Source organism: Nuphar pumila, chromosome 12, assembly GCF_984573655.1.
Source record: "Nuphar pumila chromosome 12, dmNupPumi1.hap1.1, whole genome shotgun sequence".
NCBI lineage: Eukaryota > Viridiplantae > Streptophyta > Magnoliopsida > Nymphaeales > Nymphaeaceae > Nuphar > Nuphar pumila.
In genome coordinates, this window is record NC_143260.1 from 57729141 (window position 1) to 57743922 (window position 14782).

Sequence of the window (14782 nt, forward strand, 5' to 3'; positions counted from 1 at the left end):
AACAAAAGTTGAAGTTGCACAAGCAAAAGTTTTAAGTTGGTACGTACATAAGATCATTGTTTGAACAACCGAAATACAATTCTATCACAACCATAAACCCTTTTAAAACCATACCTCAAGAAAAATTAAAAAATCGCCTTTTTTTTAAAGTCCAAAGAATTCTTCATGCTCTAAATTCTCATGGTTACATAACAATTAAGAAGTAATAACAGCAATGAAAGATGAAGCCACATAAATGGCCGTTTAACCTATTGTTTCTTGGCTACATAGATCTGTTCATGAGATCTTTGTTTGAACTAAAAATCATTCTAATAGGAGTCATCGACTTGCCAATCTAGCCTCGGCTGCCAATCCAAAGCAAAAAGTCAAGTTGAAACATGTAAATCAGCACTAACCAAACCTGAAGAATTTAAAGCAGCCTTAGCCAGCAGGTTTGCCTGTCCAGATGGTCCATATGGCTCGACCACCAATTGAAAATTTTGGCTATGCAACCTCATGCTGCTGGCTCTCTAAACGATAATAAAAAACGGTATCATTTATTGAAGAGACGAGAAGCTTGGTCCCCATTACCAAGGTCATTTATCACAGCTCTCAGTAGCTACAACTGGCGACAAATATCTTAGGCAACAGCATAACATGAAGCATTTCAGTGCTCTGCAGTGTTAGGTTGATGATAACTCAATGTAACTGGATTAGTTAGCAAAATCTTCAGATTTTGGCTTTACATAGCCTAGGCTCTTGAGCTTCTGTACCAGCAATCTCTCTGCATCAGCCTGCAAAAAATTTATGATGATGAACAAAAAGGGCTGCAATATTTTGCACCAACATGAAGTACCACATATATGCATGTATGTGTGTGCACATGTACACGCACATGCCTGTACACTGCACATGCATAACTGTAATGCCAAAGGAAACTCTAACAGGAAGGGCAGATGTGAGGATTATATGATGTAGTATGTGGTAATATACTTTTTCCTCAGTGAGATCCAGAATGACTTGCAGGATAACCAGCAGGTTTGACATAGCAATGACGAAGATAGTTCAAGCTGCCAAAATAATGCCAGTCGAGGAGGAATTTGAACAATTACAGAACCACCCACTATGTTCAGTAACCATTGAGAAGATAGTTTGCCTACGTGTTTTGAGTTGAATCATCCCCTTGGTCAGTAAAAAACCCACGTGATTTTGACATGGAAAGCAACTGTCCAGTGTATTGATCCCATACATTAGCATGTATAGTATCCCTATGCACTTGGGTGCATTGAAGAACCAATAACTCTACTTGTCCCTGGCCGACCATACTGATTTTTGGCCACAGAGTCGAAAATGGTGTCCCTGATGCTGGGTCCAGTTTTGTCATGCCCAAGCATGGGTAGTAAAATGTCCTTTTGGATGAATGCACTGGATAAGTCCATTTTAAGGCTAGTTCAACCAACTGCCATCCCCCTGCGTGACCAAGGCCATTTGGACATCCATTTAACCAGATGCCAATTTATGGAATCATCCATAATAGACAGTGCCATCCATTGCGTTCAACCAAGCTGGTGCCAGTTTGCTGAAAACCACCAGAGTCGCTTAATATGCATATGATTCATTGCCTGAACAAAGTGTAGCAGACATGAACAAATTCATAAACTAGCCTGAAATTATCAAAATATTTGTGGTTGTGCACCATATTCTTAGCACAACCAACTCTTACCTATTTAATTTTATATAAAGAATAATCACATTTATCAAGTTGCAGTTTTCCATGATTAAAAGAATCCATTTTTAAAAGGGCGGTAGTACTTTTCACATATTTACAGAAGTACATTGGCAGTGCCAAATAAGGGAAGATAGCACAATGGAATTTGACAATCTCTTAGGGGCAATAAAAGTTATGGTGACAAGGCAGCCAATCAGCACTTTCCAAGTAGTTAGTGAACCAGTTTGTGTCTAATGTAAGTTGCAGAGAAATACAATTAGTATGTATGCACACACACACACACACACACACACACACACACACACACATATATATATATATATATATATATGAGGGAAACGTGCTAAATGGGATTTTTGGCTTTTCCAATGCTTCTTTCACGATTCCGACCCAGTAGATGTGTTCGGCATGGTCGATTTAATAGAAATCAATGCCCGGACCATGTGTTTTCAATGAAAAAAATGATATTTGGAGCCTCAAAATTTTACAAAGATTTTGGACCGTTGAATTTTACCTTACTCACCCATGCGTCGGAATCGAACGCTCCAAGAGATGATCCCTATAAAATCGAGTATGTAGATCACATCTGTATGCTCAGAATTTAAAATAAAACGAAAGAAGCCCGAAAAACTCATTTAGCATGTTTCATGTCTCCCTCACTCATATATATATATATATATATATATAGATAGATAGATAGATAGATAGATAGATAGATAGATAGAGAGAGAGAGAGAGAGAGAACCTCAATCATGGGGGAGTTCTTGGGAATATTGCAAGCCAGCATTATATTGAGACCTGTCTTCAGCACTGAAAGGAAAAGCTTGGACAGTGAATGAAATGGAGCAAACAAAGAACCACAAAAGCCAACATCCTTATGAATCTACCTAGGCGACGAGCAATACTAAGACCAGTGTTATCAGCTCCTCCACCCAGTATTGGAGAAACGGTCACCACATTGTTCTGGATAAAATCACCAATGAACATGGACAACAATATCAGAATCCAACAAAAATAAGGAACCAAAAGGAACATAATGGCTTTCAAATTGTCCCCTACTCTTTTCATCCCACCAGTGCAGGTTATGGTTTACCAAATGAACAAAAGAAAAAAGCTAAGCTGACTTACTGGTCGAGTGGGTGCCGCTGCATATAAATGACCAAACTTGGAAGAATTGCAGCCAATCCACACATATATCTACTCATTCAAAACAATTTGAATTAGAAAAATCTACATCTTAGATTGCCAGAACCTGATGTCCTAACAGCATTAAGAAGACACATAAAAGAACAAAAGAAAAAGAATGCATCTATAAGTGTTCGAGATAAAAACAAACAATGACAGTGTAATCTTTTACACAACTCTTAAACACAAGCACCGTTTAAACATCCATTGTTGAGGATTAAGCACTCCAAGACTGGTTGATGTTCCATATGTTTTAAATATGTTCTAAACTGCCACCTAGCAATGGCCATTCAAATATCACATGTATAGGGGCAACATTTGGTCATGTCGACCTGACCATTAGAATGAGCTAGAAGTCATAAGTGCAGGTTGTCTCAACCCAATCAGACCTCATAGATAGATTCAGCATGGTCCAAATGTTAGGAACTGGCTCTTGGATCGTATCTTTGACGAAAAAACATGATTTTGTGACCCTAAAAAATATTGCAGATTGTAAGACTGATTTTTCAAGGCTAATAAAATTGTGCCCATGTGTCGTAATTGGGAAATCCAAGAGCCAATTCCCACTAATCAAACAATGTAGATCACGTCTGTAAGATTAGTTTCATGAAAAAATAACCAAAAAAAATGAAAAAAAAAACTCATTTGTACATAATGGCGACTTGGTCTAATATGTGCCCTATCATCATGGGTAAGAAATTCCTTAGTGACAAACTGTAATATTTTTAATTTTTAAATATTTTTTGCACATCTAATCCTCCAGATGTGATCTACATATTTAGGTTAGTAGAAATTGGTGCTTGGATCATCTTATTCCAACGTGCATGTAAGATATTGCAGGGGTTGAAAAATCAATGGCCTACAATATACCAAATTTTAACCCTTATAAAATCAAATCTTTATGTCCAAAAATACAATCCAAGTGTTGATTCCTATTATTTTAACCATGCTGAACACATCCATGGGGTTACATTTGGTCAAAACAACCTCCCACTATGAGTTCTGGCTAGGGGCTTCCTAACCCACGAGAGCACTAAATACTTTCCCCCATATATATATATATATATATATATATATATATATATATATAGGTTACTAATGAAGGTAAGAAACTAATGAGTAGAAATCACTCTTTCCTTAAAAAAATCAATGTTTTGTAGATCAAATGTAATGAATGTGATCTACATGGTTTGTTTAGTAGAAAACTTGTTTTGAATCATGTGATTATGACAATTAAGTTTTTAAAGGGGTCCAAAAATCAACGTCCCACAATGTGCTAAAATTTCATAACTCAAAAGATCACATTTTTATTGAGGTGTGATGTGTTATGGATCTAGATCCAGATTCATAACTGGTTCCAGATCTATGTTCCTTCATGAAAAGTGCTATTTGTATTATATTTTACATTCCTTCTTTACCCCTATTCATATATTGTGTTGTACATTAGAGCTAGGGATAATGTTGCATTTTAACTAAATTAGTTACTATTCATTATAATAAGAAAAAGAATCCCATACGTCAAGGTTGATTGACGTTTTGGGTTACTGCAGCCTCTCTCCCTTTCTCCTCTTTTCCGCTCGTCCCTTTTATCCTTGTGAGTTGCTTGATTAACATGGTATCAAAGCGCGTTTGATTCTGGATTGTTTATCTAAGTGAGATCTGAAAGGAAATAGAGCCTCAAACGGAAACTCCAAAAGCGAGCTCACAAAGGATCTCTTAATGAACACAAGAGTTCATTCAATACACTCACAAAGAATACTCAAAAGAGTATATACACAGAGGAAAAAAGAAAATACTTCATTCAAGTGGGGAAAACCCACATCCAAAAAGAATACAAAAGCATGGGGTGTTGCCCCATATTTATACAAGTGTTAATGTGGCTTAGAGAGAGTCGTTGGAAGGTCCAACGATTCTTTCTTGAATTATGCTTTTTGACTTAGTCAAAAAGCATAAGTTCAAGTTTGTCTTATTTGGCTTTTGCTTTTTTACTTTGTCAAAAAGCATAAGCTCAAATTAGTCCAAAAAGTAAAGAACTAAAAAAGAAACTAAACTACCTATTAACTAGCTATCCTATTGTAACTAAATTGAAAAAAGATTACATATGATGGGGTTTTAATATATGAGATTGTCTATAAGATTACAACTTTTAACACTCCCCCTTAAACTTACAGTTGAACAATCAAAAGCTTATGCAAAAGAAAATGGAACCGTGGAGCAGCAAGAGGTTTGAGAAAAAAGTCTATCAGTTGATATTCTTATGAGACATATGAAAGCTCAATAGTGCCATATAGAAATTCCTCACGCACGTAGTGACAGTCTATTTCGATATGCTTGGTCCGTTCGTGAAATGTCTGATTGTTAGCAATGTAAATGAAACTTTTATTGTCACAACATAGACGTGATGCTTTTGTACTCTCAATACCCATATCTTGAAGCAGTCGCCTCAACCAGACTACTTTCATGGTGGTTGTAGCCATGGCTCTGTATTCGGCTTTGGTTGATAAAAGAGAGATTTTTTGTTGCTTCTTACATCTCCAAGAGATCAATGAATCTCCTAAAAATATACAAAGCCTATTAATTGAGTATCGATCATTTGGATCACCTCCCCAATCTACATCAGTATAAACAATTAGCTCTAATGAAGAAGAAGCAGACAAAAAAAGTCATCTACAAATAGAGGTTTTAAGATATCTAATAATTTGCAATACTGCTCTTATATGAACAGTAGTGGGTACATGCTGAAATTGACTTGCTGTGTGGACAACATGTGCAATGTCAGGTCTTATGATGGATAGGTAAGACAATGCCCCAACAAGTTGTCTATAAGGTGTTGGGTTCTCAAGAAGCTCCCCGTCATCAATTTTCATTTTGATCTTCACAACTTCAGGAGTATCAACATGTTTGTCATCTGTGATTCCTGACCTGTCAATAATATCAAGTGCAAATTTAGATTGAGTTAGTAAGTAACCTCTAGGAGAATAAACTACTTCAATACCAAGAAAAAAAATTTAAAAACCTAAATCAATCATTTCAAAGTTTGTTTTGAGAATTTTTTTGATATTGTCAACTCCTTATTTATCACTTCCTGTGATGATCATGTCATCCACATAGAGAAGAAGAATGATGATCCCTACATTAGATTTCTTAATAAACAGTGTTGTGTCAGTAAGACAGAATTAAAAGCCAAAATCAAGAATTTATCATACCAAGCCTTAGGGGCTTGCTTAAGACCATATAAGGTTTTATGTAACCGAAGACCGTTTCCTTGGAGAACTACACCAAGAGGTGGTTTCATATAACTTCTTTTGCTAAACCTCCATTGAGAAATGCATTCTTGACATCCATTTGAAAGATGTCATTTCTTTATGGAGGCAAGAGCTATTAGAGTTCTTACAGTGGTCATTCTAGCGACTGATGCAAAGGTTTTTTCGTAGTCTATTCCATATTCTTGAGAATAGCCTTTGGCGACTAGTCTAGCTTTAAAGCGTTCAAGGGTGTCATCACTCTTAGTTTTAATTTTGTATACCCATCGACATCCTATTGGCTTTTTCCCAGGTGAAATATCTTGAATAGTCCACGTGTTTGCCTTTTCCAAGGCATTTAACTCAGTTGTCATAGCTTCAACCCATTCTGAATGTTCTTTTACTGAATTATAGTTTGAAGGTTCTATATAGGAGTGTAATAGGGCAATATATGCTTGATGTTTTGGTGAAAAAGATTCATAGGATACAAATTTTTCAAGCACTCTTGACACTCTAGAAGATTTTCTGGTTTCTATTTGATCCTGTGCTTTAATATATTTTTCTAGAGCATAAGGTTGCTCTAGATTTTCACGCCTAAAGTATTGAATGCAATATGGATGACATGTTTCAACGTTGATTATACTATTTTGATCTTCTTGATTAACTTCTTCTTCATTAATTTCTGGAACTAAGTCTAACAAGGAGTATTCATCAACCTCTCTAGGGTTTTTAGTTTCAAAGAAAGTTTCATTTTCAAGAAAAGTGACATTTCATGAAACATATAACTTCCTAGTTCTGAGATCAAGGCATATATAGCCTTTCTGATTGCTTGCACAACCAAGGAATGCAAAAGGAAAGGCCCGAGGGAAAAGCTTGTCATTTTTGTTGGAGAAAACAAAACATTTACAACCAAATATTCTTAATCGCGAATTGTAACGCCTCAAAATTTCTCAACTTGAAGAGTAAAGTTTCTTTGAAAGAATTCTCTTAAAACTTGAACTCTGCCTTTTTGAAAGCCTTTCAAAAGTATCTTTCTATTTTAAGAATCAAGTTTGTCAAATCCCAAAAACGTTAGCTCGACAAACCAAAAGTGACAACAACGGAAGATAGTAGAAAGCTGAAAAGAGTGCTAAATCCTTAATTTTAAAATGTTACTGTACAATGAAAAACAGGAGGCCCAGCTCCTATTAAAGCAAAAACCCAAAACTCGAAATCCTGCAACGATGGCCAGAAATCTAGAAGAAAGAGTACAGCCTCGAGCCACATCGCATGCACCATTGACTGTATGCCGCCGCTACTCGTCACCTGCCCATAAAATGGGTCAGTACCAGTAGGAGTGCAAAACAAAGAACAACTAACAATTAAAGCAGCAAAGCATACTTCAAGATCAACAGTGAGAAGACACAATATGATGCACAAGAAACTCACAAGTATGCTAGCACGTGATACCACAAGTACGCAAAAACAATAGCTGAAGGATGAGCATGTTTAATTTAGTTATCACTTGTTAATCGGGCACACGAGCCGAAACAATCGAGACCAATCCGAGGGTTTATTATGCTATGTATTTTAAGATACCTCGGTTGACTGACTGAATCCTATCCTAAGGGAACGACCGATGGTCGAGAGAGCAAGCCCCCAAAGGCCCAATAGGGATGCATCCAACTTCTGCAGAAGTGTTACGCTATCTATTGTAGCCCCTTTTCCCTAACCTCCGATGACTGAGGAAGCCGAGTCTTTTGCCCGTATATAACCATTAATGGCATGTCCATCGGAGTTGGTACCCTTCGTCCTCTCTCATGGCGAACCTAGGTCGAATCGAGCACGACAGGGGTTTCTTAACTGCCGCCGCATTCTTCATGCTCTGGTCCATTAGACTCAAACGAGCAACTTGCCTGTGAAGGCGCATGTGAGGCCATTTATGTTTATCTTGAAACCAATGCCCTTGCACGATTGAGATCTTATCTACCTCGTGGTAATCATTGCACCGTGCGAATCATATTAGCGCTGCAATAGTACCAAAACCCAATCATTTGCCCAAGACTCAGGTATTAACAGTCCTACGTGCAACGAGGCTCTTTTCTCGAGTTAGGGAAAACCAGTATCTCATTTCGTAACTCACGGTGGAGTTAAAACGTTGATACTCGCGCTCTTACGCTAACTAAGCTCTGTTGTCGAAACCCGACAATCGTGGCAGTGGTTTGATACTTCTGCGCAAGAAGAGTGACATTTGCAATATATATATAAAGAAAATAGCAAGAAAATAGCAGAGACAATAACAAGTAAAATCAACAAGGACCAGGATCGCGAAACCGCGTCCTGGATGTAAAGACATGTGCTCGAACGAAGCCTTGACGCAAAGTGCGGGGCTAAATAAAATATAAGCAAGAAAGCGAAGGACCAAGAACACGAAACCGCGTCTTGGAGGTAAAGGCGTAAGTAAATATACGTATAATAATTGCTAGGGCGCAAAGCGCGGGGCTAAGAAAATAAATAGACAGAAAGTACACTAAACAAGGACCAGGATCACGAAATTGCGTCCTGGAAGTAGATAGGCAAGCATACGCAAATAATTGTCAGGGCGCAAAGCGCGGGGCAGAAGGAAACTAAAAGACTGGAAAGGAAAGAGCGAAAACAAAGGACCAGGAATGCGAAACCGCGTCCTAGAAGTAAAAGACAAGAAAGGAAGGTACGAAAAGGAAAGCCTTGGCACATATAGCACGACAGCAACGAAAAGTAAAGTGCAGAAAGGGAAGAGGACCAGGATCGCAAAACCGCGTCCTAGAAGTAAAGACGTATATATTTATATATATATAATAAATATATATATAAATGTCTTAATTTCTTTGTCAAGTCCTTTACTTTTCAACAGTTCATTGTTTCAGTCCTTTTTATGCAAACCCCTACCTAGAAGGGGTGCGCGGATCAGTACGCTTGCGAGCGTAAGTGATCATCGACTCGAGTCGCGAAGCACGAGAAGACTCTGTGGTGCAACCTGCAAAACCATTTTGTTAATACGCCACACGGTATAAAGATAACCTCATTAGGCCGCCGAGGGCGCCCAAGTCAAAACGAGAACGCGAATAAAGCAGGGGCTTGCCCCTTGCCGAAAAGCAAACAGGGCAAGGGGGCCTTCCCCCAGCCAAGAGCAGACAGGGCAGGGGCCCTGTCCCCTGCCGAACACAAACCAAGCAGGGGGAGGGGGGCGTTGTTGCCCCCTGCCGAAAGTAGACAGGGCAGGGCCGTGCCCTGTCCCCTGCTGAACACCAACCGGGCAGGGGGGCTGCCCCCCCCCCCCCTAGAACCCAACGGGGCATGGGCCTCCCCCTGCCGAAACCGATCGAGGCAGGGAGGGCTTGCCCTCTGCCAAACTGATCGAGGTAGGGGGCTTGCCCCCCTACCGAAAAAACCTTAAGGTAGGGGGGTCATGCCCTCCCCCCCCTGCTGGAGACCCAGCAAAGTAGGGGGTACACCCCCTTGCCGGAAAAACAGAATGCAAGGGGGCCACCCCCTGCCTAAAACAAAATGAGGCATAGGGGGGCCACCCCCTGCCTAAAACAAAATGAGGCATAGGGGGGCCACCCCCTGCCTGAAAACAAAATGAGGCAAGGGGTGCCACCCCCTGTTGGAGAAACACAAGGCAGGGGGGCCACCCCCCTGCCAGAAAAACAAGCGAGGCAAGGGGGGAGGGGGGCACCCCCTTGTCGGAAAACACAAGGCAAGGGGGGGGGACCCCCTGCCGAAAAACAAAAAGAGGCAGGGGCCTTGCCCCCTGCTGACAAAACAACAGGGTAGGGGGGCATTCGACCCCCTGCTGAAAAACCACGAAGGGCAGTGGGGGCCCCGTCCTGTCAAAACTGGCGTGTTTTGATGTAGAAACCGAGAAGAGAGAGAGAGAGAGACTTCTTTGGTGAAATCGGCAGCCTTTACTTTTCTGTGTAGCTGCACTAATACTTCATTAAGATAAATAAGGTTAGAGTATTTTTACATGGACAAAATTGTCCTGTGTTAGTAAAACAAATTACATTAGAGTATACACGATCCATATGGATCTCCTACTGGATCCATATCTGATCCATATTCTAATATGTCCCCCCTGCCGGAGAAAGAAAAAGGGGCAGGGGGCCCTTCCCCCCTGCCAGAAAACATACGAGGCAAAGGGACACCGTCCCCTTGCCACCAAACAGAGGGAAAGGGGGGGCTGCCCCCTTCCCTTGTCGGAAAACCCCAAGGTAAGGGGGGGCACGCCCCGTGCCGGAGCCGCAGGCAGAGGGGGGGTTTGTTCCCCCTTTGCCAAAAAACAGGAAGACGAGGGAGGGAGATGCGTACCTGGAAGCCGCCGGTGGTCGGGGACAGAGGCGACGGACGGAGGCGGATGGCGAGAAGGAGAGGGAGCCAAAGAGAGAGAGAGAGAGAGAGAGAGAGAGAGGCGAGGTTGCACCTCGCACAACCTCGCCAGAGCCTTTTAAAGGCTCAGGCAAAGGTTCAAGAGACCGAGTCTGGTTCGGACCCGATCCGACCTGGACCCGATCTCTCTCTCTCGGATCCGATCTGGATCCGATCGAGTGGTCCGGATCCAGCCCGTGTCCGGCACACCGGGTCTAGTGTGTCGGACACGCGAAGTGACCAATACGGGTCAGACACGTGACGTGTCCGACACGACACACAATTTTTTTTTCCACGGGTTTTACACAAATAATCTGGAATTTGTTTGAAAAGTTTTTCAACAGGTGATACATTTTTTAACAAAGATGATGGCATTCTATTAATGAGATATATTGCGGTTAGCGTAGCTTCGGCCCAAAAATTTTTAGGAACTTGATGAGTAATGAGCAGAGTTCTTGTTATTTCTATAATGTGTCTATGTTTTCGTTCTGCTAAACCATTTTGTTGTGGAGTATATGGACATGACTTTTGATGTAAAATACCATGTAGATTAAAATAATCGCTAAATTCTTTTGACAAAAACTCTCCCCCTGAATTAGTGCGAAAGATAGAGATATCATTCTTAAATTGATTCTTAAACTAACTTATGAAATATTTGAAAGTGAAAAAATACTTCGGATTTATTTTTAAGAAACTAAATCCAAGTATGCCTTTTAAAATTATCTACAAAAATGACATAATACGAAAAAAACCCTTCAAACATAACTGGTGCAGGACCCCATACATCTGAATGCACTAACTCAAAAGGCCGAGATGAAACAAAAAATCGTCCTTGAAAAGGTAACCTCTTGATTTTTCCCAAAATACATTCTTCACAATTAAATGTTTCAGATTTACAAAAAAAATCCATATTTGAAAACAGATGAAGCTTGGATATGCTAGGATGACCAAGTCTCCTATGCCATATATTCAAGTTCATTTTCTGAACATTACAACAAAATGTATTCTTGAGAATTTTCAAAAATTCCATGTAGTATAAGCCTCCTTCTCTATGGTCTTCCCCAATCAACTTCCCTGACTGGTGATCCTGCACTCGACAACCACAAGAGGAGAAGGAAACATTATATCCAATGTTAGATAGTTGAGAAACAGACAAGAGATTGAGATTTAATTTGAGAATATATCTAATTTGTGGAATATGAAATCCTTTTAAGTTTTGAGAAACTTTTTCAAAATTCCCTATTGCTTCAATTTCTAGTGATGTTTCATCGACAGTAAAAACATTGGATCAATTTAAGTTATAACATTCGGATAATATTTCAACATTTGGAGTCATGTGAAAAGAAGCGCCTAAATCAAGAAGCCATAGAGTTTTACCTTGATCGAAGGTGCTCATGGAGGAGACTGCGGCTGTTGTAGATGAAGATGCTCTCTTGAGTAAAGGTCCAAGTGCTTCCACCAATTGAGCGAGAGGCATACTTCCAATGGATGTTTCGCTAGATTCTTGTGGTGGTCCGACGGAGGCAATGTTTTTTTCATAAGGCCTCTTTAATTTTGAACAGTGAGTTTTCACATGTCCAAGTTCACGACAATAGTACCAAATGATTTTCTTTTTCTCAAAATCATCATTTCATCTTCCATAGTTGGGAGGTTTGTAAGTCCTGACAAAGTTTCCAGGTTTCGAGACGGCTAGAACCGAGTCGTCATCGCCTTTAGCAATTCTACTTTTTAGTTTATTCCATGGTTGCTAGTTGAGGAAGCGGGAGCGGGAAGCGATACGGGAAGCGGGAGCGGGAAGCGAGGCACTTTCAAAATTTTAGGAAGCGGGGAAGCGTGGGACGACTTAGGAGCGATTCGGGAAGTGTCTCGGAAGCGACCTAGGAAGCGTCTCGGAAGAGACCTAGGAAGCGTCTCGAAAACGAGGGGGAAGCGAAAAAAATAAAAATAAAAATAAAAAATAAAAAATACAAAAAAATGAAAAAAACAAAGAAGCGAGGGGGAAGCGTGATGGGAAGCGTGCTTCCCATTAAAGGGAAGTGTGTCACCCATTAAAGGGAAACGCGCTTCCCAAAAAAGGGGAACGCTTCCCCCCACGGTTCGGAAGCGCGACGTTTCGCGCTTCCGAAGCGCGCTTCCCCTTTTAGCTAGGCGCTTCCGGTAACCCTGGTTTATTCTCTTCCATACTCAATTCCTCTATTGTATCTTCAATTGAAGGTATTTTTCCACTATGGAGAAGAATAGACTTAGTGGATTCAAATTCCAATCTTAATCCACTAATAAAATGTGTTCCGCATTGATTTGGTTTTGGCGGAGTTCAATATCTTGTGGACAATGCCATTTTGGTTCAAGAAGAGCTAATTCTTCCCACAACTCCAACAAGCCATTATAATACTCCCTAATGTTCGTCTCCTTGAACCATGTTTCTTACTTTAATTTGAAGATTGCACACACGTGCAATATCCTTAAGAGAATACATTCTCTTAAGATAGTCTCATGCTTCATTTGCATGCTCAAATTTTGCTAAACTTGAGAATCTCTTTATATCAACACTTGAGATAAGCCAAGACATGATTTTGGCATGTCCCATACGCCATTCTTTGCACCTTTTCTCATAAGTAGATATGGCCTTAACTTTTTCAAATTCTGTGAGAGGTATTTCTCTTTCCCCTTAATCTTTTGTAAGAATTAGAGTAAGTTCCTCATCGATTCCATCTACTAATCCCCACAAACCTTTCCCCCATATAAGATGCTTCATAATAGAAGCTCATGTGACATAGTTGGAATCATTTAGTTTGATGGGCTTGATGGTGACATTATCATTGTCATCTATTTTACAATATTTAGGAAAAGAGGTAAGAGAGGAAAGAGAAGAGAAAAATAGAAGGATACTCTACCACGAATGGTGAGTATAAATATTTCTTCAAGCTTTTTATGCCTCCACACGATCACCACTTCAAGGAAAAACACCTTTTTGCAAGAAACTTGTGTGGCACAATTCCCAATGCACTGAAAGAATTTGCTTCAGCCTCGCTCTGATACCATGAAAGGAAATAGAGCCTCAAATGGAAACTACAAAAGCGAGCTCACAAAGGATCTCTTAATGAACACAAGAGTTCATTCAATATACTCACAAAGAATACTCAAAAGAGTATATACACTAAGAGGAAAAAAGAAAATACTTCGTTCAAGTGGGGAAAACCCACATCCAAAAAGAATACAAAAGCATATGGTGTTGCCCCATATTTATACAAGTGTTAATGTGGTTTAGAGAGAGTCGTTGGACTCTCCAACGACTCTAATAGAGCCGTGACTCTTTCTTGAATTATGCTTTTTGACTTAGTCAAAAAGCATAAGTTCAAGTTTGTCTTATTTGGCTTCTGCTTTTTTACTTGGTCAAAAAGCAAAAGCTCAAATTAGTTCAAAAAGTAAATAACTAAAAAAAAACTAAACTACCTATTAACTAGCTATACTATTCTAACTAAACTGGAAAAAGATTACATATGATGGGGTTTTAACATATGAGATTGTCTACGAGATTACAACTTTTAACAAAAGGCTTGGCTGCTTCTTTTCTCTGTTCTATCTTTCTTTCTCTTATTTCTCTTGATATTCTCTCCTAAAACCTTAAATATTAATTTTTGTTCTTAAAATTCTCCTTTCTTGTTTTGGATTTTCATTTACCCTAAAAATATTTCCTTTTCTCTCATTTTGGGTCTTCTTTTACCCTACATATTGATTTTTGTATCCTCTTTTGTTGCTAAATCAATTTTCACGTGAAACCTTAAATTCACGTGGATATCTCTCCCTATTTCCTTATTTAATCTCATTTCTTCCAAACTTCTTCAAAAATCGACCCCAACAGCTGAATCGATTTCAGTTTTGTAACTGTATCTGATCTGCAAAAAAAAATGTGCAGACCAGTTCATCGCTGAATATTAACAATCTTCATATATTCTTAGTTCATTAATTTTCAGCAGCTTATTTGGGTATAAATGTGTTGCTTTCTTCCTTAAATCCTTGATTTCTCTAAAGTTTTCTATAATAGACTCTTATTCTTTATCTTCTAGTCTTTCTGCAAGTTTAATAAAAAGGCTTGTGTCTGAAAAACTTACAAATACCAATTTCCTCACATGAAATAAACAAGTCATTCCTTTTATCTGCCGTCAAGATCCTTTGGGTCATTTGAATGAATCAGTCCTGATCCCACCAGAATTCATTCTCATCTAAGGGTTACTCTGTATCGGATCTTCGGTCCGGGAAG

The 14782-nt window shown here is 39.5% G+C and overlaps 1 protein-coding gene across 1 annotated transcript in view; it reads right to left on the reverse strand.

Annotated features, from left to right (window-relative positions):
• Positions 1-215: 215 nt before the first annotated feature.
• LOC149820931 (proteasome assembly chaperone) overlaps positions 216-14782 on the reverse strand; it is a 35823-nt gene continuing 21256 nt past the window's right edge. The window contains exons 3-6 of the mRNA XM_089982978.1: positions 2837-2905; positions 2596-2671; positions 2454-2518; positions 216-773 (exon numbers count right to left, since the gene is read on the reverse strand). Coding sequence (XP_089839104.1) covers positions 693-773; positions 2454-2518; positions 2596-2671; positions 2837-2905 — 291 coding nt within the window. The 3' untranslated portion in view covers positions 216-692. The remainder of the gene's footprint in view (positions 774-2453; positions 2519-2595; positions 2672-2836; positions 2906-14782) is intronic.